The 27,052-nt window shown below is 37.9% G+C and overlaps 1 protein-coding gene across 4 annotated transcripts in view; it reads left to right on the plus strand.

The window, feature by feature from the left end:
• The window catches only part of LOC108048081 (transcription factor Sox-5), a 74,872-nt gene extending 52,852 nt beyond the window's left edge, over window positions 1-22,020 (plus strand). Inside the window, exons 1-3 of one of the 4 annotated variants that reach the window (XM_017128555.2) lie at window positions 10,755-11,165; window positions 18,984-19,925; window positions 20,410-22,020. In XM_017128555.2, coding sequence (XP_016984044.1) covers window positions 11,139-11,165; window positions 18,984-19,925; window positions 20,410-21,240 — 1,800 coding nt within the window. In that variant the 5' untranslated portion in view covers window positions 10,755-11,138 and the 3' untranslated portion in view covers window positions 21,241-22,020. Of the gene's footprint in view, window positions 1-10,754; window positions 11,166-11,281; window positions 11,357-13,727; window positions 13,858-18,983; window positions 19,926-20,409 lie in introns of those variants that run through there. The other 3 variants (XM_017128556.2, XM_017128557.2, XM_044460636.1) reach the window with 3 other exon arrangements.
• Window positions 22,021-27,052: the final 5,032 nt, after the last annotated feature.

Genomic DNA, 27,052 nt, shown 5'->3' on the forward strand with positions numbered 1-27,052 from the left:
CTGATCAAGATTATATATACTTATAAGGACGGAATCTTTTCAACAAATAAACAGTACACTTTTACTTTACGAGTAAGGGGTATAAATACGGTTCCCTGTGGTCTAAATTATATACATTTAAACCATCCTTACCAAGTCCCATCATTCTTTTCGTTGCGTACACTCCTATTTTCATACCCTTGCAACTTATAAATATAAATATACTATTCTTAACGTTTTATATATGCATGTATTTGCTTTGTTATGCTTACATTATTCAGAGTAATCGGCATCTTCACCGTATATCTCAAAATTGAGGCTGCCCATTCTTAAATGTACTTGTGAGGGTGTTTGTTTCTTTTATATTCGTTATTTATTCATTATTTGGGGGCAAGGCGTCCGTTATAATAAAAACTCAAAAGGATTGCTTGACGCAACTTGGGTCTTAAAAGCGCCAGTGACAGGGAAACCTATCTCTTTCGGCTTTTGAAATGGCTAGATACTCACAAACTTTATGGCGGCAAGTGCTATATGTAATTTCCACACTGACGAAATAAGTATTCCTATATACATATATATTAAATGACTAGGATAACATCTGCATAAAGACAGTCACACAATCTGTCAGATTATTTTGGACTAAACTGGTCAAAAAATAACTAATTAAATCTAAGAGTGTAGATAACAATTAAGAATTATATTATTTTTAAACCAATAAAACTAAATTAAACGAAATAGTAATAATCAAAAAAATAAAATGGACTTAAAGATTTAAAATATTATTTTTAAATACGAAATTTAATAGACTGTATTAAAATTTACCAAAATGATTTGGACATCATCTCTATTTGAATTAACTATCACTGTGGACGGCAGTTCACGAAGAGCCGATTCGCACCGGTAGTGTGCGAAAAGTGTTTTTATTTGATTATAGCTCGGTAGTAGTATTAAATGAAGTTCATATTTGAATCAAATATTTGTATACCCATGTAGAGGGTATTTTAATTTCAGAAAAAGTTTGTAACGCAGAGAAGAGCACATTTCAGACTCTATAAAGTGTATATGTGTTGTGATGAGCATCCCCAGGCGAATCGATCTAGACATGTCCGTCTGTCCGACCGTCTCTCCGCAAACTACGCAACTTAGTCTCTCAGTTTTAGATCTATTTGGAAAAAGGGAAATAATATAATTATAACTTTGTTGGTTGTTCATATATTCCGTGATATAGTATTTTTAAGCAATTTAAAGCTTTATAAAAATCGAACGACTGTATCATAAAGCTGCTACAGGAACAATCGGGAAAAGGAAAAGAAAAGTATAACTTCGTTGTTTCTTAGCATATGCTTATATATACTTCGAGATATAGTCATTAGAAACGATCGAAAAATGTACCGCAAAATCGACCTAGCTTTATTGTTTTTAAGCATCGAATCAAAATATAGCATGTTTAATTTTTGTAGGAGCTTATTTTGACGAGACTATTTCAAACAAGAAAGGAAAGCTAACTTCGGGCGGAGCCGAAGTTGATATACCCTTGCAGAATATTTTATAAATTATATTGTCCAAAACTATTCATATGATGTATTCTTAATACTCATAAAATGTCCCAACTTCCTAACTTTAAAAACACCAAAGTTATGTCATTTCCAATCGTTCAGTTATATGGCAGCTATAAGATATAGTCGGCCGATCTTTATGAAATTTGGTAGGTCGGATTGATTGGCTAAAAATAAAACCCATAGAAAATCCCAACTTCCTAACTTTAAAAACACCAAAGTTATGGCTTTTCCGATCAATCAGTTATATGGCGGCTATAGGATATAGTCGTCCGATCCTTATGAAATTTGGTAGGTCGGATTGATTAGCCAAAAATAAAACCCATAGAAAATCCCAACTTCCTAACTTTAAAAACAACAAAGTTATGGCTTTTCCGATCGTTCAGTTATATGGCAGCTATATGATATAGTGGCCCGATCCGGCTCGTTCCGACTTATATACTACCTGCAATAGAAATACAACTTTTGGGAAAGTTTCAAGCAGATAGCTTTAAAACTGAGGGACTAGTTTGCGTAGAAACGGACGGACAGACGGACAGACGGACAGACGGACAGACGGACGGACAGACGGACGGACAGACGGACAGACGGACATGGCTAGATCGACTCTCCTGGTGATGCTGATCAAGAATATATATACTTTATAGGGTCGGAAATGTCTCCTTCACTGCGTTGCAAACTTTTGACTGAAATTATAATACCCTCTGCAAGGGTATAAAAATTGGCTTATACGTAAAGTAATGAGATTTCAATATAAACGAGGATGGATTAATACCCTTGCAGACTTTGGCGAAATTGCTAAAAATGAAAAAGTAGCGAAAGGAATAAGGTATATTGTTCCTATGGGAGCTATAGGATGTAGACGTCTGATCGTCACGCGCTTTTACCCTAATCAAGGTATGCATAAAAAAATACGATTTGGAAAGATTCATGTCAATTGCTTATATACTGTGCGAAATATCCTAAAAATCATTAAATTTTAACCGATTTCACCCTATTGTTATAGGAGTTATAGGATATAGACGTACATCAAGGTATCCATAAAAAAATATGATTTGGAAAGATTTATGTTAATAGCTTTTAGACTGCGCGAAATATCTTCCATTCTTGCAAGTTATATGCGATTGTTCCTATGGGAGCTATAGGATAGGTGCGGTTTTCAAACTTGATCTGCGTACACATGTTTTAGGACGACTGTGAAAGTTTCAGATCGCTAGCTTTTAAACTGAGCTCGCAAACGGTATTGAAACAGACGGACAGACGGACGGACGGGCAGACGGGCAGACGGACAGACGGACATGGCTATATCGAATCCTCTATTGATCCTGATCAAGATATTATATACTGTATGGGGTTGGAAACGTCTCCTTCACTGCGTTTCATACTTCTGACCAAAATTATAATACCCTCTGCAAGGGTATAAAAATTGTTGTTCGCAGATAATGCATACATTAAATTGTTATTTTTTACTAAATATTGACTCTTAAAATTTGTAAGGCCGTTCATTTTATAAAACTGTCCTGCAAGGAACTTGGGATTTGAATTTAACCAAACAAATTTTTGTGACACTTATATTCCGTTTTGGGTTAAAACTTGAATTGTTAAGATTTCTGTTACACCACCATCTGTACATCTCCCATTAGGGTTGAGCAATGAGTAAAAATTCGTGAACCAAGAAGCAAAGGTTATGGTAAATATTTGTAAGTACATATCTATAAAGTTACTTTTAATCTTGGATATTTGATGCATCGTTTCTCAAAGGATACTTTTTCGCCTCAGGTTTTACGAGTGTTCCATGTTCGCGATTTTACAGTAGGTACTAGACCCAGGGATGAGTACATTTGACGGGGTTAAAGCAATTGTTTGGCAGCAAACAAAACATTTTAACAACAAAACCCATCCCCAGTACCCTCTTCGCATACCCCCATCCGATGAGCTGGGCTGTAAGAGTATACTTGAAACTCCACATTGTGTCGAGTTCGTCTCGTGGTAATGAGGTGCCGCTGTCCGGGTCTGTGGTTTCTCCTAGGATGGGAGCCAGATGGTTCTTATTGTTGGTATAACACAGAGAAGGGTGGTGCTTCGGCTACGTTAGTAGCGCAAAACACTTGCTTTTTAATTGAAGCTGAAGCTTTATCTTTATTTTAAAATTCCGGGGCTAGAGACATTATCTCTGCCTACGAACAAATTTAAAAACACACCACCTATCTTTTCCAGACGGCTGGCTGCTATTAAAAAGAGAGAATCGACTGCATTTTCTACAAAAACTAGAACTTATCATTAAACAAGAAAGGAAGCAAACTTTGGCAAGCAGTTATTACAAAAAGGCTGCATTTCGATTTCTATGCCTATATTACTAAAAACAATGAAGCTATGTCGATCTTGCGCTGCATTTTGCCATCGTTTCTATGCCAGCTATATATATTTTTGTACGATTTTAATTTATTTAAAACCGTAATTCCATTTAAATATAACCTAATCCTAAAGAACCAAAAAAATTAAACACAACAAAGTTTTTTTTTTCTGATTTTCTATTGGAGCCATATGATATGAGCCCTATCCGTCTCGTTCCGACTTATATACTACCTGCAATACAACTTTTGGGGAAGTTTCAAGCAGATTGCTTTAAAACTGAGGTTTGCGTAGAAACGGACGGAAGGACGGACAGACGGACTTGGCTAGATCGAGTCTCCTGGTGATGCTGATCAAGAATATATATACTTTATAGAAATTATAATACCCTCTGCAAGGGTATAAAAATCTGCTTTAAAGCCAGAAAAGCTTACAGATTCTCGATTTTTTGGAGCTCAGTAAGGCTTACAAAATACACGACAATAATTGAGATGAAACAAAACGGAATAAACAAATGAAGTACAATTTAATAATGAAAATAAACAAATAAATAAATAAGTCTGACCATGGCGGGTGGCTGACAATAAGGGAGGCGGACGCGCTTGTTCGAGGGTTTTTGAAACAGAGTGACGGTGACTGTCAAAGTAAACGAATTGAATAAATAAGCAAAGACAACATACGCCCAAAAATCAACAATAAAACTGTACCACCATATACACAACAACACGAATGGAAACGGAGCCCAAACAAAATAAAATAACGGAATAAAACAATCAGGAAATTGTCCTTTGATCTTTTTCCGACTCCCTTACGCTCAACCCACGCCTAAGAAAGCGTAATTTTCGACTGGTTAATAGATGCTTTTGAAGCCATAACCAAAGTTACAAGATAAACAAATAAAATAGCAAATACAAATTGTGTAAGTCGCATTAGATTATGGTTGGTTAGTTGTAAGCTAAGCACGCCTTCAACCTTAACTAGAGCTGTTTATATAATATTAAGCTATCTATATTTTACCTTGGTTGTATGCCTCCTTAATGTCCTTCTTACGTATAGACTTAAAAATCGGTACTTTTTAAAAAGTTTTTATTTTACCACTTGATTTCAAATTTGGTTTGTAGCTGCCGAGAAAGTACAATACCTTCTGCGTGATCTAAATGCAAACACTGTATAACAATATTGCATATATGCATATGGTTTTCTAAATTTTTTGGTTTTCTAATTAGTTCCATAAAGAATTTCATGTTTACAAATAACTGGGGCTTTTTGATTCCTAAACTAATATTGTATGTGGTTACCAATCCAAAAGCATCCCCCATATCTTACAAACCAAACTCGACTTACAAAAATTTGTACTGCACATAATAAGTAATGCCCGAACTAATTTCTACCATTACTCCAAATAGTTTTATAAAGCATAAAACATAAAGAACATGAGAAATATTTTTTGAAATTCAACGTAAAGACCGTAAAGACCGGGGGGGTATGGTATCTATTTTTTTTTTTTTTGCATTTAACAATTTTTTTTTTTTTATTGCACAACATCTTGAGAATATTGTGTTAAAGTTTTAGATCGATCCGAGTAAAGCTTCCGAACTTATGGGCAGTTGAACGTAGGTAAGTTAGCTCGTTTTGTATGGGTGTCCAAAACTTTAAAACGTTCTCATGAAAAGTTACCCTTTTCAAAGTCGGTGTACACGATCCTGCAAAATCTATCGGACGGATCGTTTTGAAATTTTGCACAGTTGTTCTTAACTAAATTCCTCAGGTAACGCTGTCGAGTTTTCTTTTTTATTTTTAAATTTATTATTTTTAGAGCAACAAATATCTCGACGTTTTAGGCGAAAATCGGTGTTTTTGACGGTGTTTTGCCTTAAAAAATTGAAAAAAAAATTGTAAAAAAATAAAAACTCTACAGCGTTGTTACCTGAGGAATCTTGTTCTTTAACTAATGCAATTGGATTTTTTCATTTCGGATGATTCTGTGACCGGTTATCGTGTACACCGCAAAACATCTTTTCTTCGAGGCGCCGCCGGAGATTGCCTGTATCTCAGTCAATTTTTAATATTTTTGGAAGAACAAGAAAGGAAAGCTAACTTCGGGCGGAGCCGAAGTTGATATACCCTTGCAGAATACTCTGTAAATTATATTCTCCAAAATTATTCATATGATGCATTCTTAATACTCATAAAAAATCCCAGCTTCCTAACTTTAAAAACACCAAAGTTATGGCATTTCCGATCAATCAGTTATATGGCGGCTATAGGATATAGTCGGCCGATCCCAGCCGTTACGACTTATAAACTGCGTGCAAAGGAACGAAGGGTGTGTGCAAAGGTTTAATTCGATATCTTTAAAACTGAGAGATTAGTTTGCGTAGAAACAGACAGACGGACAGACGGACATGCTTATATCAACTCAGGACGCGATCCTGATCCAGAATATATATACTTTATAGGGTCGGAGATGTCTCCTTCACCGCGTTGCACACTTTTGACCAAAATTATATAGTTAATTGGGTGAAAAATCTTACATTTTTAAAACATTTTTATTGGCGATACGGATAGTCTCAGCTCAATTTTTTTTTTGATTGGGCAACATTTAAACAATATGTGTGATATTTTTCTACCCTTGCAGAGGGTATTATAATTTTGGTCAAAAGTGTGCAACGCAGTGAAGGAGACATCTCCGACCCTATAAAGTATATATATTCTTGATCAGGATCACCTCCTGAGTTGATATAGCCATGTCCGTCTGTCCGTCTGTCCGTCTGTCTGTCCGTCTGTCTGTTTCTACGCAAACTAGTCTCTCAGTTTTAAAGATATCGAGTTGAAACTTTGAACACACCCTTCTTTCCTTTGCACGCAGTATATAAGTCGGAACGGCCGGGATTGGCCGACTGTATCCTATAGCTGCCATATAACTGATTGATCGGAAATGCCATTACTTTGGTGTTTGTAAAGTTAGGAAGTTGGGATTTTCTATGGGTCTTATATTTGGCCAATCAATCTGACCTACCAAATTTCATAAGGATCGGCCGACTATATCCTATAGCCGCCATATAACTGATTGATCGGAAATGCCATAACTTTATGTTAGTAAAGTTAGGAAATTTTGATTTTCTATGGGTTTTATTTTTGGCCAATCAATCCGACGTACCAAATTTCATAAGGATCGGTTGACTATATCCTATAGCTGCCATATAACTGAACGATTCTTAATGCCATACCTTTGGTGTTTGCAAAGTTAGGAAGTTGGGATTTTCTATTGGTTTTATTTTTGGCCAATCAATCCGACTTACCAAATTTCATAAGGATCGGGCGACTATATCCTATATTATAAATTCTAAGAATGCATTAATTGAATAATTTTGGAGAATATAATTTACAGAATATTCTGCAATGGTATATCAAGTTAGCTTTCCTTTTTATACCCGTTACTCGTAGAGTAAAAGGGTATATTGTATTCGTGCAAAAGTATGTAACAGCTAGAAGGAAGCGTTTCCGACCCTATAAAGTATATATATTCTTAATCAGGGTCACTAGCCGAGTCGATATAGCCATGTCCGTCTGTCCGTCTGTCCGTCTGTCTGTCTGTCCGTCTGTCCGTCTGTCCGTCTGTCCGTCCGTATGAACGCTGAGATCTCGGAAACTATAAAAGCTAGAAGATTGGCATTTTGCATGCAGATTCTAGGAGTTCCTACGCAGCGCAAGTTTGTTTCAAAAAGGTGCCACGCCCCCTTTAACGCCCACAATCGCTTATATACGATTTTAAAAATTTAAATATTTCGGAAAAGCAAAAATGCAGTTTTATTGTGTTTATCAATACCTATCGAAATGTAGAAGAAATTTTTCAAGTCGGACCATTCGTTAAAAAGTTATGCGTGATCAAAGTTTCTATCTCCATCTCCCTCGCACTCCCTTTACCCGAGTAACGGGTATCTGATAGTCGGGGCACCCGACTATAGCGTTCTCTCTTGTTTTTTTAAATTTGTTAAGGTATTTAAAGGCATAGCGTAAAATCGGGTAAAATTTGATGTTTTTCAGGATATTTCGCACAGTATATAATCTATTGACATGAATCTTTCCAAAACGTATTTTTGTACCTTGATCAGGGTAAAAGCGCATGCTATTTCGGCTTTAAAAAATATCGAATTGAAACTTTGCACACACCCTTCGTTCCTTTGCACGCCGTATATAAGTCGGAACGCCCGGGATCGGCCGACTATAACCTATATATATATCTATGCCATAACTTTGGTGTTTGTAAAGTTATGAAGTTGGGCTTTTCTATGGGTTTTATATTTGACCAATCAATCCGACCTACCAAATTTCATAAGGATCGGCCGAAGTTAGCTTTCCTTTCTTGTTTTTAGTAATATAGGCATATAAATCGAAATGAAGTCGTTTTGTAATAACTGCAAGGGTATATAAACTTCGGCTTGCCAAAGTTTGCTTCCTTTCTTGTTTAAATTTATATTTGCTATACGAACTCGTCAAGGTAATAAAATGCGATTAATTCACATCTCCATTTAATAAATTCGCAAATTTTATAAGTTTTCCAATGATAAAAAAAACGAAAACGCAAATACTTCAAAGGAGTGTTGTCGAAAATTCATCTGTGTCTTAAAAGACAAGAAAGATTCAAACAGTTTGCTCTATGATTGAAATAGTTGTTTTAAACTAAAAATCTTTAAATAATAGTTAAGGATGGTCTTGAGTTTGTAAGTGTTAGTTGTTACTGTGATTATAAAATGTAATCCAAAGACAAAACAGGAATGTTGAACAATTTAAATGGCGGTTTATAGGTGTTCAATAGTAGAATGCGCTATGGATATGAACATTAGGTTAGTCATATTTATTTAATAGATTTATTAAGATGCAAGATTACAAATGGCATCGTCAATGTAATTAGACAAATTAAACATATCAGAAGATTCGGATAAATAATAAAGCTATAAACAACCTAGTTATTAATAATCCAAAAGAGTTCGACAACGCTTTACAATCCTGTCATTTTAATAAATTTCTTTGATAAATTTATTTACACCTTCTTAAGCTTTTTTGAGGTGGTAATAGACTTTAACATTAGGTGCTCTCATTTATATTTTTTAGATTTATTAGAGCCATTTATAATCTTCTTGCCGAACATTCTTTCTTGCCCTCTTAAATGTATCCCCTAATTCTTTTAATGGTCGATTAAGTTCCCCGATCATGTTCGTGATTTTTTTCGCAATTATGTAAGTGCAAAGGCAAACAGTTACTCAAACCAATTGACCAAATCAATTCTTGGGAAAGTTATATAATTTTCAATGTTCTTTACATGCATGTTTGGATAAGTGTTATTTTTAATTTTTCCACACGTTTAATGAACGCTATATGTATAAGTAAATATGTATGCATATGTCTACAAAGTGGGCTTTGTACAATAAATTGTCTTACAGAGTGTATTTTGAGCCACCACTAGGTAAATTCCCGGCTACGCCCAGGCGTACATGGTGAAAACAGTGAAAACGGTTTAGAAAGCCAAAGGGCAATATACATATCCACGTGTACATTTTGAAAGGGCATGTGCTTACTTCCGATATACTTATGTTAGCGGTTTTCGCTATCCGTCCGCCAACCGAATCGCAATGCGGCAATACAATAGCAAATAATTGAGGAGACAATTGGCTGAGACAGCGGAGCATTACCCACCACCACTTGCGACGTCGCCAAACGAAAAGGGGCGGAGCCTTACTGTACATACATATGTGCGATTGTGTTGGACAATGCCCTTTCCTTGGCTTTCTTTATATCGATTTTGGAGTCGAGCAGAAACAAAAAGGTTTTTGTTTCTCGGTATTCTCATGTATTCGTTCGGTAGCTACACAAGTACACATAGGTAGGCGGGCGAGACAGGGACAGCACAGATCTGGGTCTGAGTGAAAGAGAGAGATGGGAAAAGTATTGGTCGAAATACAAGGAGCGAGAGAGACAATTCTCGTAATTCGTGCAACAATATGTATGTGCAGAACAATTGAATCCACGCCCACATACATTTACGGCAGTCCCCAACCAACCGCTCGGCGAGTTTGTCTCGTGACCTCAAAGGGTGGGAGTAGCGATGGAAAGAGCTGCCATCGGTTTGGAGAGCGAAGAGCGGCAAAGAGAATAAGAGGTGGAGCTGCCGCAACGCACAGTGGGCAAGACATCCGAACGGCAGTTGAAGTTTCGTTGGTTTCCGATTTGGATTGGATTGCCGATATGAAGAAAAATCTTTTTTACGTCTTAATACATTTTTTTCATGATAGTTTTGATTGTTGAAACGCTATTATTAATATTGTCTTTACATATGTTTATGTTTACTTATCAGACACTATGTCAATTATAAATATTATACGCCAAAAATGACCCCATATAACTAGATCTCTGCATTTAAGTATGTTTAAAACTGTGGAAGCAATATTAAATTATAATACAATTCTCTGTTAGACCAACAAATTAACACAAAGCCAAAACCAAAAAAGGATGCTGAATTTAAATATTTTTGCAAAATGTTCTTGATAACTTACTGCAGGTACGGACTTACAAAATTGTCACAAAATTCACAATACGCTACAATTATTGACTTAAATATGATTTTAACTAGAGCCTGAAAACCAACATTTTAAATATTAATAAGTTCTTTAGTTAACATCAATAACCTAAATCAAATAAAAGTAAGCCTCGTGCTAAAGTTTATTATTGAGGCGTCCTTTTTTTATTGATTAGGTAAGTTATTTTGCCCATGGTGGCGCTCTCTGAGCTTCGCGAACAGTTTATTGTTCAGCTCTGCCTCAAAAGTCGTCGGCTACTCCGGCGCCCACAGTTTCCCGCGATGGCTCGACCGGAGCAGTAGATACCAAGGCGGCGACGAAGAGGGCGAGCATAAGTGCACTGAGGACGGCAAGTGAAGTCGAAATCGGAATCCCGAGGGCGTCTGGACTTGGATACCCTGCCCGAATGGATACCCAATGTGTGCCGAATGCTGGCACTGAGAGCAGTGAGCGTTGAGCATTGGGCACTGAGCATAACAAGCAACCTGGTCGAAGGTGGTGGAGGAACAGGGTCGCTTGGTAGTGACGGTTGCGGGTTCTGATACCGATACGGACACGCGTCACGCTGCGATTTGCCATTGTGTCGCATCGCCCTGGCCAATCAGGCGCAGACCTTTCGGGCCATCCTCCCTATTTAAATTGTTCAACTGCTCGACAGGATTGACTTGCTGTAATGGCACAACTGTTGACGATGCGCGAGGTGAGCCACCTGCTATATTTATCAAGATCTATAGTTAGTGTGGGAGTGCAAAGCAAGGAAGACTTTTCCTTAAAACATTTGTGAATATAAGTGTGCAGTATAAGTGGGTGAAGCGGAAGCTTCCCACGTACAAAAAATATTAATTAAAAACCAAATTCAAAATCAAACAGTGCGCGGATAAACCAAAACGGGTATCTATCTTAAAATTCCGTTGTTCCGTTGCAAAGTTATAGTGATCTGATATTAGCTTATAATAATAAAAGTGCTTGGTAACTTCTTAATAAAATATTCAATTCCTTGAAAGCTGTTTCTATATAAAGGCTGTATAACGTCTTGAGGTTATAATAAATACCTTAAAACACCTTCTTCACAGCTTTCCCAACTCGATACACTATTTGGTGTCACGAGGCATTCGCTTAATTTAGCTTATTATTTAAGCACGTTAAACACAATGCAATACAGTTTTTTTCGTTTTGACTCATTTTTATACCCTTGCAGAGGGTATTATAATTTCAGTCAAAAGTTTGCAACGCAGTGAAGGAGACATATCCGACCCTATAAAGTATATATATACTTGATCAGCATCACCAGTAGAGTCGATCTAGCCATGTCCGTCTGTCCGTCTGTCCGTCCGTTTCTACGCAAACTAGTCCCTCAGTTTTAAAGCTATCTGCTTGAAACTTTCCCAAAAGTGCAGGTAGTATATAAGTCGGAACGAGCCGGATCGGGCCACTATATCATATAGCTGCCATATAACTGAACGATCGGAAATGCCATAACTTTGGTATTTTTAAAGTTAGGAAGTTGGGATTTTCTATGAGTTTTATTTTTGGCTAATCAATCCGACCTACCAAATTTCATAAGGATCGGACGACTATATCCTATAGCCGCTATATAACTGATTGATCGGAAATGCCATAGCTTTGGTGTTTGTAAAGTTAGGAAGTTGGGATTTTCTATGGGTTTTATTTTTGGCCAATCAATCCGACCTACCAAATTTCATAAGGATCGGCCGACTATATCTTATAGCTGCCATATAACTGAACGATTGGAAATGACATAACTTTGGTGTTTTTAAAGTTAGGAAGTTGGGACTTTTTATGAGTATTAAGAATGCATCATATGAATAATTTTGGAGAATATAATTTATAGAATATTCTGCAAGGGTATATCAACTTCGGCTCCGCCCGAAGTTAGCTTTCCTTTCTTGTTTTAAATGAATTTATTTGCTTCTTGAACTAACTCTTTTTTTTGTTGGTTCGCAACAAGAAATAATTTTTTAAATGAACTGTTGCTTGTTATGAAAAGATTAATAACATACACTGTAGTTTTATTCCACATACTACCAGTGCGACTCGCCACTAAGAGAACATCTGCAAATAGTGACGCAATCGGACTATATTTATTACTAGGGCACAAACCGGCGGTGTCTGGAATTATTTAAACGCTAGCCTCCGTCCACGTAGTCCTGAAGGGCACTGATAGGTGCAGGAGGATACTACAATATAAATACACCAAGACTTTTCCAAAATCCATTGCTTAAAAAAATAGCGTTAAAAATGAGAAAAAAAAGTCCAAAAAAACAAAATGATTCCCTTAAATGAAAATCTAAATTGCTTTCGTTAAGAAAAGGAAATTATAATAATAGTACTTTTTAAGCATTTCATATAAATTTCGGACTACGAAAAATGGCATTTAAGAAAATAGACAAATACCCTTCTTACAGATATCCCACATTAAAGTAAATTATTAAATAATTGTGACTTAATTTTTTAAGAACCGCGTTTTTATCATGCTATTTATTTTGCGTCGATTTTTGTCATTTTTATATTTTTGTGGAGGAGGCACATTTCCGACAACAGCATTTCCAGAGGGGTCGGTTTTAACAGCAACTAGTACCTCACTTTTAAAGCTATTTGGATGAGTCTTTGCAAAAAGACTTCTTCATTTTGCAAGTAGTATATACCAGACCAAAAAAATAAGACCAGAATTACGGCCCTATCGAAAAAATTAAAAATGAATCTTTGGAAGTGTCTTTTCTCATTGCTATGCATTTCTTTGATAAAAAAGCCTATTTTTTTGTTCACCAGCAGATTAATCCTAGTACTCAGATCGTACTTGAATCTTTCCAGTGTAATAGCATTTTTGAAAGTTCATTAGTATTGAGCGTGCTCCGTTCGTACTATCAATCAGCTGGGTTTGTTAACAAGCAGTTAAAATTCAAAAATCTTATTTGCGGGAAAGAACTTTAAAGGCATAAACTCAACTATTTTGGCAAGACATTTCTGCCGCTTTACAAAGAAATTATAAAACAATATAATTTAAACTTACCAGTTGTTTATTTTTGACCCAAAGCCTAGGACTCAGATCGACGAAAACTGTTCGTCAGTCATGAGAGAGAGCGAGAGGCAAACAGCTCGTCAGGCTTTTTCGACGAAAACACCAGAAGACGTTGCCAACCACCTGAAATGAACTTTTTGAACTTTAGCAAAAAGAATAAAAAATTTAATCTTTTAACGTGCGCTTCTCAGTGAAAATTTAAAAAAATGGAGGGAAATCAAAAAACAAAATAATATTAATACGATCTTTAGAGTCCCGCCCAGAATTGTGGTATTTGTCAAATGAAAACATTTTATAGCAACCATAATAAAAAGAGCGTGGCAGGAAAAAGCCTGGGGAACGGATAAAGATAGTAAGTCATAATTGTACATTATTACATATTTGTTAACGTGTACATATACAATATTTATGTTTAGATAATAGTTGCCTCTTTTGCTACAATACATGCCATCCTTTGGACTCGACATTTTCGTTTAATTTAAATTTATTTGGTTTTCTGTTTGTCAACAAATCCAGCTGATTTACAGTTCGGTACTAGGCTTAAGAAACACTCTACTCTGACAACAGACACCCGAAAAGAAAATATAATAAACGTTCGTCAGGCCCGAGCGAAAAGATTTAAAAATGTAATCTTTTGGGGTGCCTCTTAGAAAAATCGCCTGTAAGAACTACATAGTTTTTAATTTTCAGACCCCACCAATAGTGAGCATATGCATATGATTTTTTGTCAAGCGTCTTCTCCCAAACTAAGTGCATTGCAGATTCAAGTACGCTGTTTAATACAGCTTGTCTGAAGGCTCTCTACCGTTCCGTTGAATTTTTCGATTAAGCATGCCCACAGGTACTAAATAAGTCGTCCTCCAATTGGTCATTACACAATTCGTCAATTATTTCAGCGAGTAACCAGTTGTCAGCGACATGCGATTACATGCGACTTCTTAACTTTTCTAAAGCCTAGTATCCAGATCGACGAAAACTGTACGCCAGTCATGAGAGAGAGCGAGAGGCAAAAAGCTGGCGTTCACTTTTCGTCGGGCCTTTTTTTCACGTCGGTCTCCTGATCGACGAAAAAAATACCAGAAAATTCCATAGCGTTGCCAGTCTGCGGAAACGTGAACCCTAGCGAAAAGATTAAAAAATTTAATCTTTTGGCGTGCGCTTCTCACTGAACATTATAAGAAATGGAGGGAAAAACTCAAAAAACTCACAAAAGTCGATTGCAGGTGTTTACATGTGAAGACAAAATAACATTAATACTATCTGGGGTGCCTCTTGTCAGAGCAAAATGTTTTTTAGGTCCAGAATGTACGAAAAAACACAATAAAAGTGCAGCTATGAACTTTAAATTAGCAAATAATAATCAGTAAATTAAAAAAAACAACTGTTAAAATTAAATTGTATTGTTTTTTAATTTCTTTGTACAGCGGCAGACTTGTCTTGCCAAGGTATTTGATAATATCTTCTAAAGGCTCTTTCCCGCAAATAAGATATTTGAATTTTAACTGCTTGTCAACAAACCCAGCTGATTGACAGTACGACCGTAGCACGCTTAAATCTGATAAACTCTCAAACTTTTGGTCACACTGGAAAGATTAAAGTTTTTACGCTAGCGTAATCGTTTGTCGATCTGGATACTGGCTTAAGTAACAAAATGGAATAGACTCACAAATTTGAAGCATGTTCTGGTGTTAGCGAGTCTCGATCGTGGCCAGAGGTCAAACCAAAGTGCCTGACCGCTCTTTTAACGAGAACTGACGTCTCTTCTCTCTCTGCACGTATCTTCTCTCTCGCTCCTGTTCCCAACAAGAGCTGAAAACGCCGATTAGCTCAAGTTGTGCTCTCAGTAACAAACTAACACTTGGGATTCTTTACATTTTAAAGCCTAGTACTCGGATCGACAAACGAGGAAAAACTTTGATCTTGCCACTGTGATCAAATTTCGAGAGTTCAGAGTTAGTTTTCAGATCGACGAAAACCGTACGCCAGTCATGAGAGAGAGCGAGAGGCAAACAGCTGGCGTTCACTTTTCGTCGGACCTTTTTTTAACGTCGGTCCACAGATCGACGAAAAAAATACCAGAAAATTCCATAGCGTTGCCAGGCTGCGGAAATGAACTTTGGGTGAACCCAAAGCTGACTGACAGTACGACCGTAGCACGCTTAATTCCGATGAACTCTCAAAATTTTGGTCACACTGGAAAGATTAAAGTTTTTACGCTAGCATACTCGTTTGTCGATCTGAGTACTGGGCTTTCATCCGAAGTGAGCGTACTACGGTCATACTGTCAATCAGCTGGGTTTGTTGACAAACATTAACCAAATTTAAATTAAACGGAAATGTGGAGTTGAATGGACGCAAGGTGGTTGTCGTCATGGCGGCATGTATTTGTTATCTGACAAATCCCACAATTCTGGGCAGGACTCCACAGATCGTAATAATGTTATTTTGTCCTCACAAGTAAATTCCTGCACGTTTTGCGCGTTTTTTCATTCACTGAGGAGCGCACGCCAAAAGATTCAATTTTTTCATTCATTTTGCTAGGGTTCTCCAAAAGTTCATTTCAGGTGGATGGCAACGCGATGTAATTTTTTGGGATTTTTTCGTCGATCTGAGAACCGAGATGAAAAAAAGGCCTGACGAAAAGTGTATGCCAGCTGTTTGCCTCCCGCTCTCTCTCATGGCTGACGAACAGTTTTCGTCGATCTGAGAACTAGGCTTTACTCTCTAACGAGTGAGGAGTTGTTGTAATGGAAAATAATTGTATATGTCTTACCAATTCAAGTACACTGTACGATGAAGGCTCTATATTGTTCCGTTGAGTTTTTCAATTAAGTAAGTAGCAGGCGACACCCGGCTGACTTACATATATACTTCTTATGACTTCTATAACCACACATCTTGATTAACTTATGACCGGCTATGACCACACCTGATTTGCCCAAGAATAGTGCACCCGCTACCCGCTCTTTTTGGATCTTTAGAAATAATTTGTCAATACACGAAAACACGGTCCATCCTTTTGTGGCGTGTTCAACAATAAATATAAAAAAAACAAGAAAGGAAAGCTAACTTCGGGCGGAGCCGAAGTTGATATACCCTTGCAGAATACTCTGTAAATTATATTCTCCAAAATTATTCATTTGATGCATTCTTAATACTCATAAAAAATCCAAACTTCCTAACTTTAAAAACACCAAAGTTATGACATTTCCAATCGTTCAGTTATATGGCAGCTATAGGATATAGTCGGCCGATCCCGGCCTTTCCGACACATATACTGCGTGCAAAGGAAAGAAGGGTGTGTGCAAAGTTTCAATTCGATATCTTTAAAACTGAGAGACTAGTTCGCGTAGAAACAGACAGACGGACAGACGGTCATGCTTATATCAACTCAGGAGGAGATCCTGATCAAGAATATATATACTTTATAGGGTCGGAGATGTCTCCTTCATTGCGTTGCACACTTTTGACCAAAATTATAATACCCTCTGCAAGGGTATAAAAAGTAAATCGACCTCCAATTGGTCATTACACCATTTGTCAATTATTTCAGCGAGTAACCAGTTGTCAAAGACCTCCGCCAGATTAATGAGCTTTTCGACATACGGAATAGCCTCACAAATTTGAAGCATGTCCTGGTGTTGAGTGGACGAGGCTTTTGCTCTAGAGCAACGCTGATCCGGTGTCGTTCGTTATTTTTTCGCCTTTTGTGACAATTGGCGATCTTCTGTCCATTTCTCCTTACCTTAACTGCCCAATTTCATTGACTCGCGATTTTCAGCTTACAATGGAGCTAAAACAATTTTACTGTCTTGTGGCAGGACCGATATCACTTCTGAGTTGGATATAAAGTAATTTCAGTATTTTTCATTTTGCGAAGCGAGTCTCGATCGTGGCAAGAGGTCAAGCCAAAGTGCCTGACCTCTCTCTTTTAACGAGAACTGACGTCTCTTCTCTCTCTGCGCGTATCTTCTCTGTCGCTTCTGTTCCCAACAAGAGCTGAAAACGCCGTCTAGCTCAAGTTATGCTCTCAGTCTCAGGAGAAAACTAACTCTTGGAATTCTTTACATTCTAAGAATTAGATGACTTTTAGACACTATTTTTATACCCGTTACTCGTAGACTAAAAAGATAACATGTGTATTTTCTTGATCAGGATCAATATCTTAGTCGCTTAAGCCATATCCCTCTGTCTGCCAGTCTGTCCGTCCGTATTAACGTAAATTTAAAATAACGTAATAAACAAATCACCAAACACTTTATAAACCTCGTAGAGTCCAACCTTTTTATACCCGTTACTCGTAGAGTAAAAGGGTATATTGTATTCGTGCAAAAGTATGTAACAGGTAGAAGGAAGCGTTTCCGACCCTATAAAGTATATATATTCTTGTTCAGGATCACTAGCCGAGTCGATCTAGCCATGTCCGTCTGTCCGTCTGTCTGTCCGTCTGTCCGTCTGTCTGTCCGTCTGTCTGTCCGTATGAACGCTGAGATCTCGGAAACTATAAAAGCTAGAAGATTGGCATTTTGCATCCAGATTCTAGGAGTTCCTACGCAGCGCATGTTTGTTTCAAACAGGTGTCACGCCCCCTTTAACGCCCACAATTGCTTATCAACGATTTTAAAAATTTTAATATTTCGGAAAAGTAAAAATGCAGTTTTATTGTGTTTATCAATACCTATCGAAATGTAGAAGAAATTTTTCAAATCGGACCATTCGGTAAAAAGTTATGCGTGATCAAAGTTTCTATCTCCATCTCCCTCGCACTCCCTTTACCTGAGTAACGGGTATCTGATAGTCGGGGCACCCGACTATAGCGTTATCTCTTGTTTAAATTAGTTAAAGGATGGCCGACTCAAATTTTTTTTTTAGTTTGTTTATAAAATTATTATTATAACTGCCAACCTTTTATTCAGGAACCAAATATTAAAATACAAAAATGATAAAAAAGAATTTTCAGACTTTTTTTATGAAAATTATATTGTATAAGTCGTACCAATCCAATATTTAATTTAATGTTATTAGTTTAATGAAAAAAGGACACTTCGGACAGTCAAAGTTGTATCTCCTTTAGTGCTTTGATTTTAAATAAGAAAGAAAGCCAATTTCGGCAAGCCTATGTTACAGCAGCTGTCACAAAAATTAAAAATAAAAAAGATTGGTCGATTTACCGATAAATTTTTCAATCGTTTCTATTACAGCTAATATATATTTTATAGTTTATCACATTTTTTTTTAAATTTTTAAGCAGTTTTATTTTTGCTTTTGTTCGTTTGTATGTTCGGAAATATGTTTTTTAACTGTTCTGGAACCTTTTTGGAAAAACAGGTAAAAAAAGCTTTTGTGAAAATGTGTAGGGCTTACCTTCTTAACAAATCTAATTTTTTGAACAAGTTGCTAATTTGTGCGACTTGAATAGTTTTATTAGTTTGCTATGTCCATATTCAGAGAGAACCCACATCTTTTCGTTTCTTTTAGACCCATTACGTTAGCATGACCGATATCGACGCAAGTGCTCAACAGCAACAACACCTCCAGAACGTGCAGAGACTGCAGCACGAAAGCTGCCTTCAGGAGTTGCACAATCAACTAAGCAGTCAGTTTGGGGCAGCACGATTTACAGCACCGAATCCCCACCACCAGCAGCAGGGAGTTTCCGTGTCATCCGGAAACTTGGTTCCTTTTCTTCCTGCCTTCCTACAGCCCCCAATGCCTGGTCAACAGTTGCTACAACTTATTCCTGGTCATGCCAGTCCCCAAGCTGTTGCCCACCACAGTCACGGTTACAATGAAAGTCACAGTCAAAATGAGCCAACCAGCGCACACAAAATGGCACTAGCTCCTATGTGGTCCACTGCGGCTGTTGCGGCTGCGCACATACAGGCCGCTCTGGCGGCGGCAGCAGTAGCAGCTGCCAATAATAATAAAAACAACAGTTTTTCCAACAACAACAATGTACTCGCTGCATCGACCACTGCGAATGAGCCATCAGGGGCAGATTCTTCCGCCTCTTTGCCGCTAATGGAGATCGGAGAAATGAAAAGGGGCGGGAATGAAGGGGCCTGCTTGTCAAGGCCGGAGTCCCCAGCATATGAGAACCCACCTTATGCAATCCTCTCTTATAGCCACAATACACCCCCGGAGTCGCCACACGGCCGAACAGTTGACTGCTCCAAGAATTTTCCACCATCGCCGACAGACAACCACAGTATGGCGAGCCTGTCGGAAGCCCAAGACTCTGAAATGGACGCTCCCCTAAATCTTACCAAGCCAAAGGGATCGCCGAGTTCTTCGCCGAACAGCTCTTGTCAAAGGGATCACAGCGAAAGCCTTACGCCCATTGTATCCAGTCCACCCCTTAGCTGGCATCAAGGGCAACAGCATTATGCCGAGATAGAGTCGCCCCTTTTAAAGAATCACGTGAGTAACCTTTTTTTATTTTCGATTAAATATTGTTCTTACATCATTCCATATATGTTGTTTAGTCCAATTGTAGTAATATTCAAAACCAAACAAAAATAATTTAATTGACTTTACTTAATAAAGCATTCGTTTTTGATATTTTGGTTTTTGTTATATTCTATAATGTGCTTCTATGATTCAAAGAGTTCCAAACATTGGATTGGGATGATTCATATCTTGAAACTAGATATGTAATCGAATTATACTGTTAATTCAAACAGAACTATATTACAAAATATTTGAATAAAATCGGCTTTCATGGTGGTTTCAAAAAAGCAGTTTCAGGAAAATCGCGATATATAGCTTAAATGACTGAAAAGGCTCCTCTTTTAATAATGATCTGGAATATTTAACTGATAATAAAAATAATATTAATAAATTTTTTAATTATATTTCTTTTATTGTACTAACATGGACTTATTTCTTGTTTTTTCCTTTCCAGGGGAGAGTGTGGAACTCGGCGGTCGTCGGTTCTGGGGGATCACGGGCAACGCGAATGAGTCGCGACTCGATAAATAGTTGTGGAACGAATTCGGAACGTTCGGCGGCATTGGACCCAGAAAGTATCACTGCAGGTCAACTCGGCCCTATATCTGCGTCGCCATCATCACATCCGCTTAGGCAAGGCAATGGTCATGGACAAAGCCACGGGCAAGGCCACGGGCACAGCAAACCGCACATAAAGAGGCCCATGAATGCGTTCATGGTGTGGGCAAAAGATGAGCGCAGAAAGATATTAAAAGCATGCCCAGACATGCACAACTCGAATATATCGAAAATTCTTGGCGCTCGCTGGAAAGCAATGTCTAATGCCGACAAGCAGCCATACTACGAGGAACAGTCAAGGCTATCAAAGCTTCACATGGAACAGCATCCAGACTATCGCTACAGACCACGACCCAAGCGAACCTGCATTGTGGATGGCAAAAAGATGCGAATTTCCGAATACAAGGTTCTGATGCGTAATCGGCGGGCTGAAATGAGGCAACTATGGTGCCGCACAGGCGGAGTTTCTGCGGTCTCGGGAAATGCCTGCGCCGATGCCTGTCCCAAGGGACACTCCGGGGGATCGAATGCCCAGGCTGCTGTTGCGGCCGCTGCAGCTGTTTACCATTTGCAGGATATGTCATCTACAGCAGCTTCTTCGGTTCATGGCAATGATTGTGTGCACACGCCATCTCAGCAGTTCTTTTATCCTCCAGAAAGCTTATCACCTTCTGGCTTTTCTTCCGATGAAGTGGAGCTAGCATCCCAGCGCGAGCTGGACGACTAGGATGACGACTAACAACAAAAGCCAAGAACACGATAGTGACTCACCTTCAGATCGTGTCGGTTCTTTACACATAATGGAGGGATATTAAAAAGATAAAATCGGCTTTGTAAATGCAAAAACGGCTAGGATAGTCACTGTTTGATTAGCCATTAAGTTTCAGTTCAAGTGCCATTACACGTATATATATATATATATATATATATATATAGTTAATTTGTGAAACCATGCAATTTTTGTGCCATTTACGCACCAATGCTGTAGCCATAGAAATACACCCAAGCTTAGGTGTATACAAAAAAGTAGTTAGTATCGTTTAATATTTGTAAAATATACAAACTTAAATAGATCCATATGTAAATGTCAAATTTGTATGCGTCCAAATACTCGAACGTAGTTAAATAGAAGCCACTAAAATACATAAGCTTATATACATATATATTCACTTAGCCGTAGATTTCCATGATTACTTTCGATATTGGACGACATGTGTGCATACTTGGTAAACATATTACTATGTTATTAAAATAACTTAATAGTATTCCTATTCCGGCAGTAAGCCGCTATTTCGTAATGCTGGTGTATCTATTATGCTGGTGATATTATCTTAAATACAAATTTTTAAAAAAGTTCACAAAATGTGTTGTATGTATATAAAAAATATATAAAAATGTACAATCGTCACAACATTATTTCCCGCTAACATAATTAATTTTCAACTTCAACAATGCAATCAAATCAAAATGCGCATACTCTGAAATATAAATTTAAAATTATTTCAAACCAATTGTATTTATCTGATGGAATCGGGCGTCAACTTATTATAACTTTGCAGAGGGTACTAAAATTTCTGTCAAGAGTTTGCAACGCATTAAAGTAATCATTTTCAACCATCTAAAGTGTATATATTCTTGATTAGCATCACCAGGAGAGTCGATCTAGCCATGTCCATCCGAATGTCCGTCTGTCCATCCGTATGTCCATCCGTCAGTTTCTACGTAAACTAGTGCCTCCGTCTTAAGGGGGGGTATAGTATTTAAATTTTTTTTTTTCATTTTTTTTTTTTTTAATGTACAACATTTTGAGAATATTTTGTTAAAGTTTTAGATCGATCCGAGTAAAGCTTCCGAACTTATTGGCAGTTGAACGTAGGTAAGTTAGCTCGTTGTGTATGGGTGTCCAAAACTTGAAAACGCTCTCCTGAAATGTTACCCTTTTCAAAGTCGGTGTACACGATCCTGCAAAATCTATAGGACGGATCGTTTTGAAATTTTGCACAGTTGTTCTCAACTAAATTCCTCAGGAAACGCTGTCGAGTTTTTTTTTTTGATAATTTATTATTTTTAGAGCAACAAATATCTCGACGTTTTAGGCGAAAATCGGTGTTTTTGACTTTCAAGTGCCTTACAAATCGAAAAAAAATAAAAAAAAATAAAAAGTCGACAGTGTTACCTGAGGAATCTTGTTCTTTAACTAATGCAATTGGATTTTTTCATTTCGGATGATTCTTTGACCGGTTATCGTGTACACCGCAAAACATCTTTTCTTCGAGGCGCCGCCGGAGATTGCCTGTATCTCAGTCAATTCAGTATAACTTTTTGTTTTACATTTTTTTTGTTCTTTGGGCTTGAAATTACGGTATATAAACATCGGCTTGCCGAAGTTTGCTTTCTTTCTTGTTATACCCTTGCAGAGGGTATTATAATTTCAGTCAAAAGTTTGCATCGCAGTGAAGGAGACACTTTCGACCCTATAAAGTATACATATTCTTGATCAGCATCACCTGGAGAGTCGATCTAGCCATGTCCGTCTGTCCGTTCGTCTGTCCGTTTCTACGCAAACTAGTCCCTCAGTTTTAAAGCTATCTGCTTGAAACTTTCCCAAAAGTTGTCTTTCTATTGCAGGTACTATATAAGTCGGAACGAGCCAGATCGGGCAACTATATCATATAGCTGCCATATAACTGAACGATCGGAAATGCAATAACTTTGGTGTTTTTAAAGTTAGGAAGTTGTGATTTTTTATTGGTTTTATTTTACAGAAAATTTACAGAATATTCTGCAAGGGTATATCAACTTCGGCTCCGCCCGAAGTTAGCTTTCCTTTCTTGTTTTTATTATATTTTATATTTGATAGTTTAAGCCTAGTACTCAGATCAACGAAAACTGTTCGTCAGTCATGAGAGAGAGCGAGAGGCAAACAGCTGGCGTACACTTTTCATCATCCTTTTTTTCACCTCGGTACTCAGATCCACGAAAAATACCAGAAAACGTTATAGCGTTGCCAGTCTGCTGAAATTAACTTTGGGTGAACCCCAGCGAAAAGAATTCAAAATTTAATCTTTTGGCGTGCGCTTCTCTCTGAACATTTTAAAAAATGGAGGGAAAAAATCAAAAACCCGCAAAAGTCAATTTGCAGGAGTTTACTTGTGAGGACAAAATAACATTAATACGATCTGTGGAGTCCCTCCCAGAATTGTGGGGCTTGTCAAATAAAAAACATTTTAATGGGAAATGGATAAAGATAGTAAGTCATAATTGTACGTTATTAAATATTTGCTAACGTGGACTTATACAATATTATTGTTTAGATAAAAGTTGCAAGCTGGCGTGGAAGTCGCTGCGGGACAGCTATAAATACCACCTAAAGTGCAAGCGACCGAAGAGTGGAAGTGCTGGAGGAGTCCCACTGGAGAAGCCAACGGGGTGACAGAGATCCATCCACCATCCACCATCCGTTGATCGGATGGTCCATAAGGTTTTGCCGTTCCGAAAATTCCCAGTTAGTTCCCTATCCAAATTTGACTGACTTTTTTATGCGATAGTTAGGCGATGTTTTTTCGGAGCAACTCTGAATTCTTCTTCTTGACAGTGAAAATTGAAACATTCACTCCGAAAATTAAAAAAAAATGGCGGGTAACTTTTCAAAAAGGAAGGCGGCAAATCAAAAAATTCTGTTCATACTTGTAATAATAAATTAATTACTGATCCATCCGTGTGGCAGCCTTAAGAGTTGCTCCACTCTTTCCTAGGCGCATACCGTAGTCACCACATGGAACATAACACCTTGGAGAACGAGAGTATGTCCCCAGACATATATTCGCGGTTTACAATTACTAATTGTCTGCCATCCTAGACATTAAAAATAAAATGAAATATATAATTATAATAAAACAAAAAACAAACAAATATTTAATGAACTTGATTTGTTACCATTTAGACTATATTGGCAAAAGTGGTTCATATTTTTTCTGCAGGCTGGCAAAAATCTTCAGACATATTAGTTGTTAGCGTAGATCACTTGCAGTCTGTTACCAAGTATCATTTATAACGCTGCTGTGCTCATTTTAAATGTTGTGCAAAATGCAACGTGCTAAAATGATGAGCCACAGCTGTTCAGATCAGCTGTTATTGGATGGTGAATGGTGGATGTGCTCTGTGGGAATCGGAGTTTCACATTTGTCTAAAATCCCAACCGTTTCTAACGGATGGACTTTATGGGAAGAGGCTATTAGCTTTGAAACACTTTTCCAAATTTTTCTCAATGGAAACCAAAGAGCAGAAGCACAGAGAGGAGTAAGCGACGTTCACGGAAACTCCAAATGGTTTGCAGGAGAGCAGATAGATTCCCTACCGGAAATAAATGGTGGCCGAAATATGGCTGATTGCCAATGATATTTTTTACGTTCCGTTTCGCAATCAAAACAAAGAACAGCCGTTCATATCACATACCATTTAATTCATTTTTTGATACCCAAAACCAAAGGTTTTATTAAAAGTGTACCTTACGAAACTCAATTCACCTTCACACTTTGTAGTATTCAAAGGTTGGAATGAGTATCCGCCTAAATAACCAATTGTCAGATGGGTGCCACCTTTTCAGTGTTCTTCTGTTCATGGATCTGGATAGTGTCAGGGCATGTCTGTTTGTATGTGAGAGAAGTCTTGGTTTGTAACTTCTGGCAGTATAAGTGATAGATTTACAGGCATGATTCTTTTTTAGATCTCGAAATATAGTGTAGTTTCGGGAAAAGTAAGGCGCACTAATAATTGGTGTTACAATTTTAGAGAAGCATGATTCAATTACTTCTATGGAGGTGTTACAAGCAGTGTCACAAAGATACATTGCTTCGCATCCAAGTATACTCAACAACAACATTTTTTCGTCTCAAAGGCCTGTTCAGCAGCACTATGCAGACTCCTGAAAGAAAGCTAGTAGTCCGGATTGCACCCTGAAATAAATCAATATTAAAAAACTGTTTTAGAAGAATTTGTTCGAAAGTCTTGGAGAAGGTCGGCAATAGACTTACGGTCAAAACAGGGGGAGTCTCCTTTCTTTGGGATCATAACAACAGTCGCGTGCTTTCACTGTTCTGGGTAATATGATAGACCTATCATGGCATTAAAGATGCCTGTTAAAAACGATATAACTGCCACTAGCAAGGCTTTGGCCACTTTTCCATCCTCACTGTTATGCCCAGTTGCCTTGTTCGGCTTTAGAAGTTGAGTTTTTTTTTTTCGCGCGGAGACCCACGGACCACTTTCCCGCCCAACCGACCGAGAGGCGCAGCCGAGCATCGTTCGGCACGGTTCGCGATAAGATAGACGCGATAAAAGAAAATATAGGTAAAAGTCAGGGGAAAAAGTAATAGTAAGATCAATTTTGTGCCAAAGAAGTCAGTATTAATCGGTTTAGGAGCGAAAGAGTGTCAAGATTTGAGATTATAGGAAAAAGTATATTTAGTCAGAACATAAAACTCTGAAAGGCTCATGCAAGGCATAGTTAGATCTACAATGATTTAGTATTAGGGGGATATCATTTCCAGTTAATCTACTTGGCACAGAAAAGTCTTCTTCTGGTAGTATGATTTGCCAAGGATGCTAATAGTTGGTTGGTGTGGGCTAGTAGACGGTCATTGTAGCGGCTAGAATGCATATTGATCTGCTCTCTCACCGTGGGGATGTGAAGATCGCTAGCTAGGACCTCGTTTCTTACATACCACGGTGCATTCGTAATTGTACGTAGCGCCCGGTTTTGCACTCTTTGGACCCTCATGTCATTTGAGTCTGAAGCAGCACCCCATGTTTGAATGCAATATGTCATTGAAGGAACTACAATCGACTTATACAGCAACATCTTGTTGCTGAGGCTGAGTTTACTTGTTCCTTTAAGCATCCAATTTAGTTTCGACATGCTGCTGTTACCTTCGTTTTGTGCTGCTTCCACGTAAGTCATTTGTCCAAAATCAAGCCCAAGTACTAAGTTTTTGCTCTATCTTCGTCGTTCCGGCCCAGCTACCTCTTATCGGAGTGACTGTTTCGATTGGAGAGCTCAGATTTGGGTGAGCCCTCCACAGAGGATGTTTTGTGCGTTTTTAGAGTATTTCTTCTTCTTCTTAAGACGTTGTTTTGCCAAGCACGTCGCAGACGCCTTTTTTGTAGCTTTTCCAATTGCAGATTAGTTTTGAAATGGTTGTTTCAATTGTGGTGTTGAAATAGTGGCTACTGCCACGAGTACACCTTCCAGAGCATCGGTGGAGCAGTCGATGTCCGCTTCGATATGGGAAATTACATACTTTTTATATTTTAACCAGTTTGTTCTGTGCGAAGTCAGTCTCTGGGGGAGATCTGTAGTTTCTGGGCTTTAAAGAAGAGTTATTAGCACTGGCGAATGGGAACTGTAACACCATTTTCTGGTTTGGAACCAGTGTTTACATTATCGTTTTCATGAAGGACATAAATTCCATCATACTTTGTTGCATAGTAACCATCATAGCTTCCAGTGGGCTTTGTGACTGTCCTGGGACCTGCTGAAC

Source organism: Drosophila rhopaloa, unplaced genomic scaffold (genome assembly GCF_018152115.1).
Source record: "Drosophila rhopaloa isolate 14029-0021.01 unplaced genomic scaffold, ASM1815211v1 contig_203, whole genome shotgun sequence".
NCBI lineage: Eukaryota > Metazoa > Arthropoda > Insecta > Diptera > Drosophilidae > Drosophila > Drosophila rhopaloa.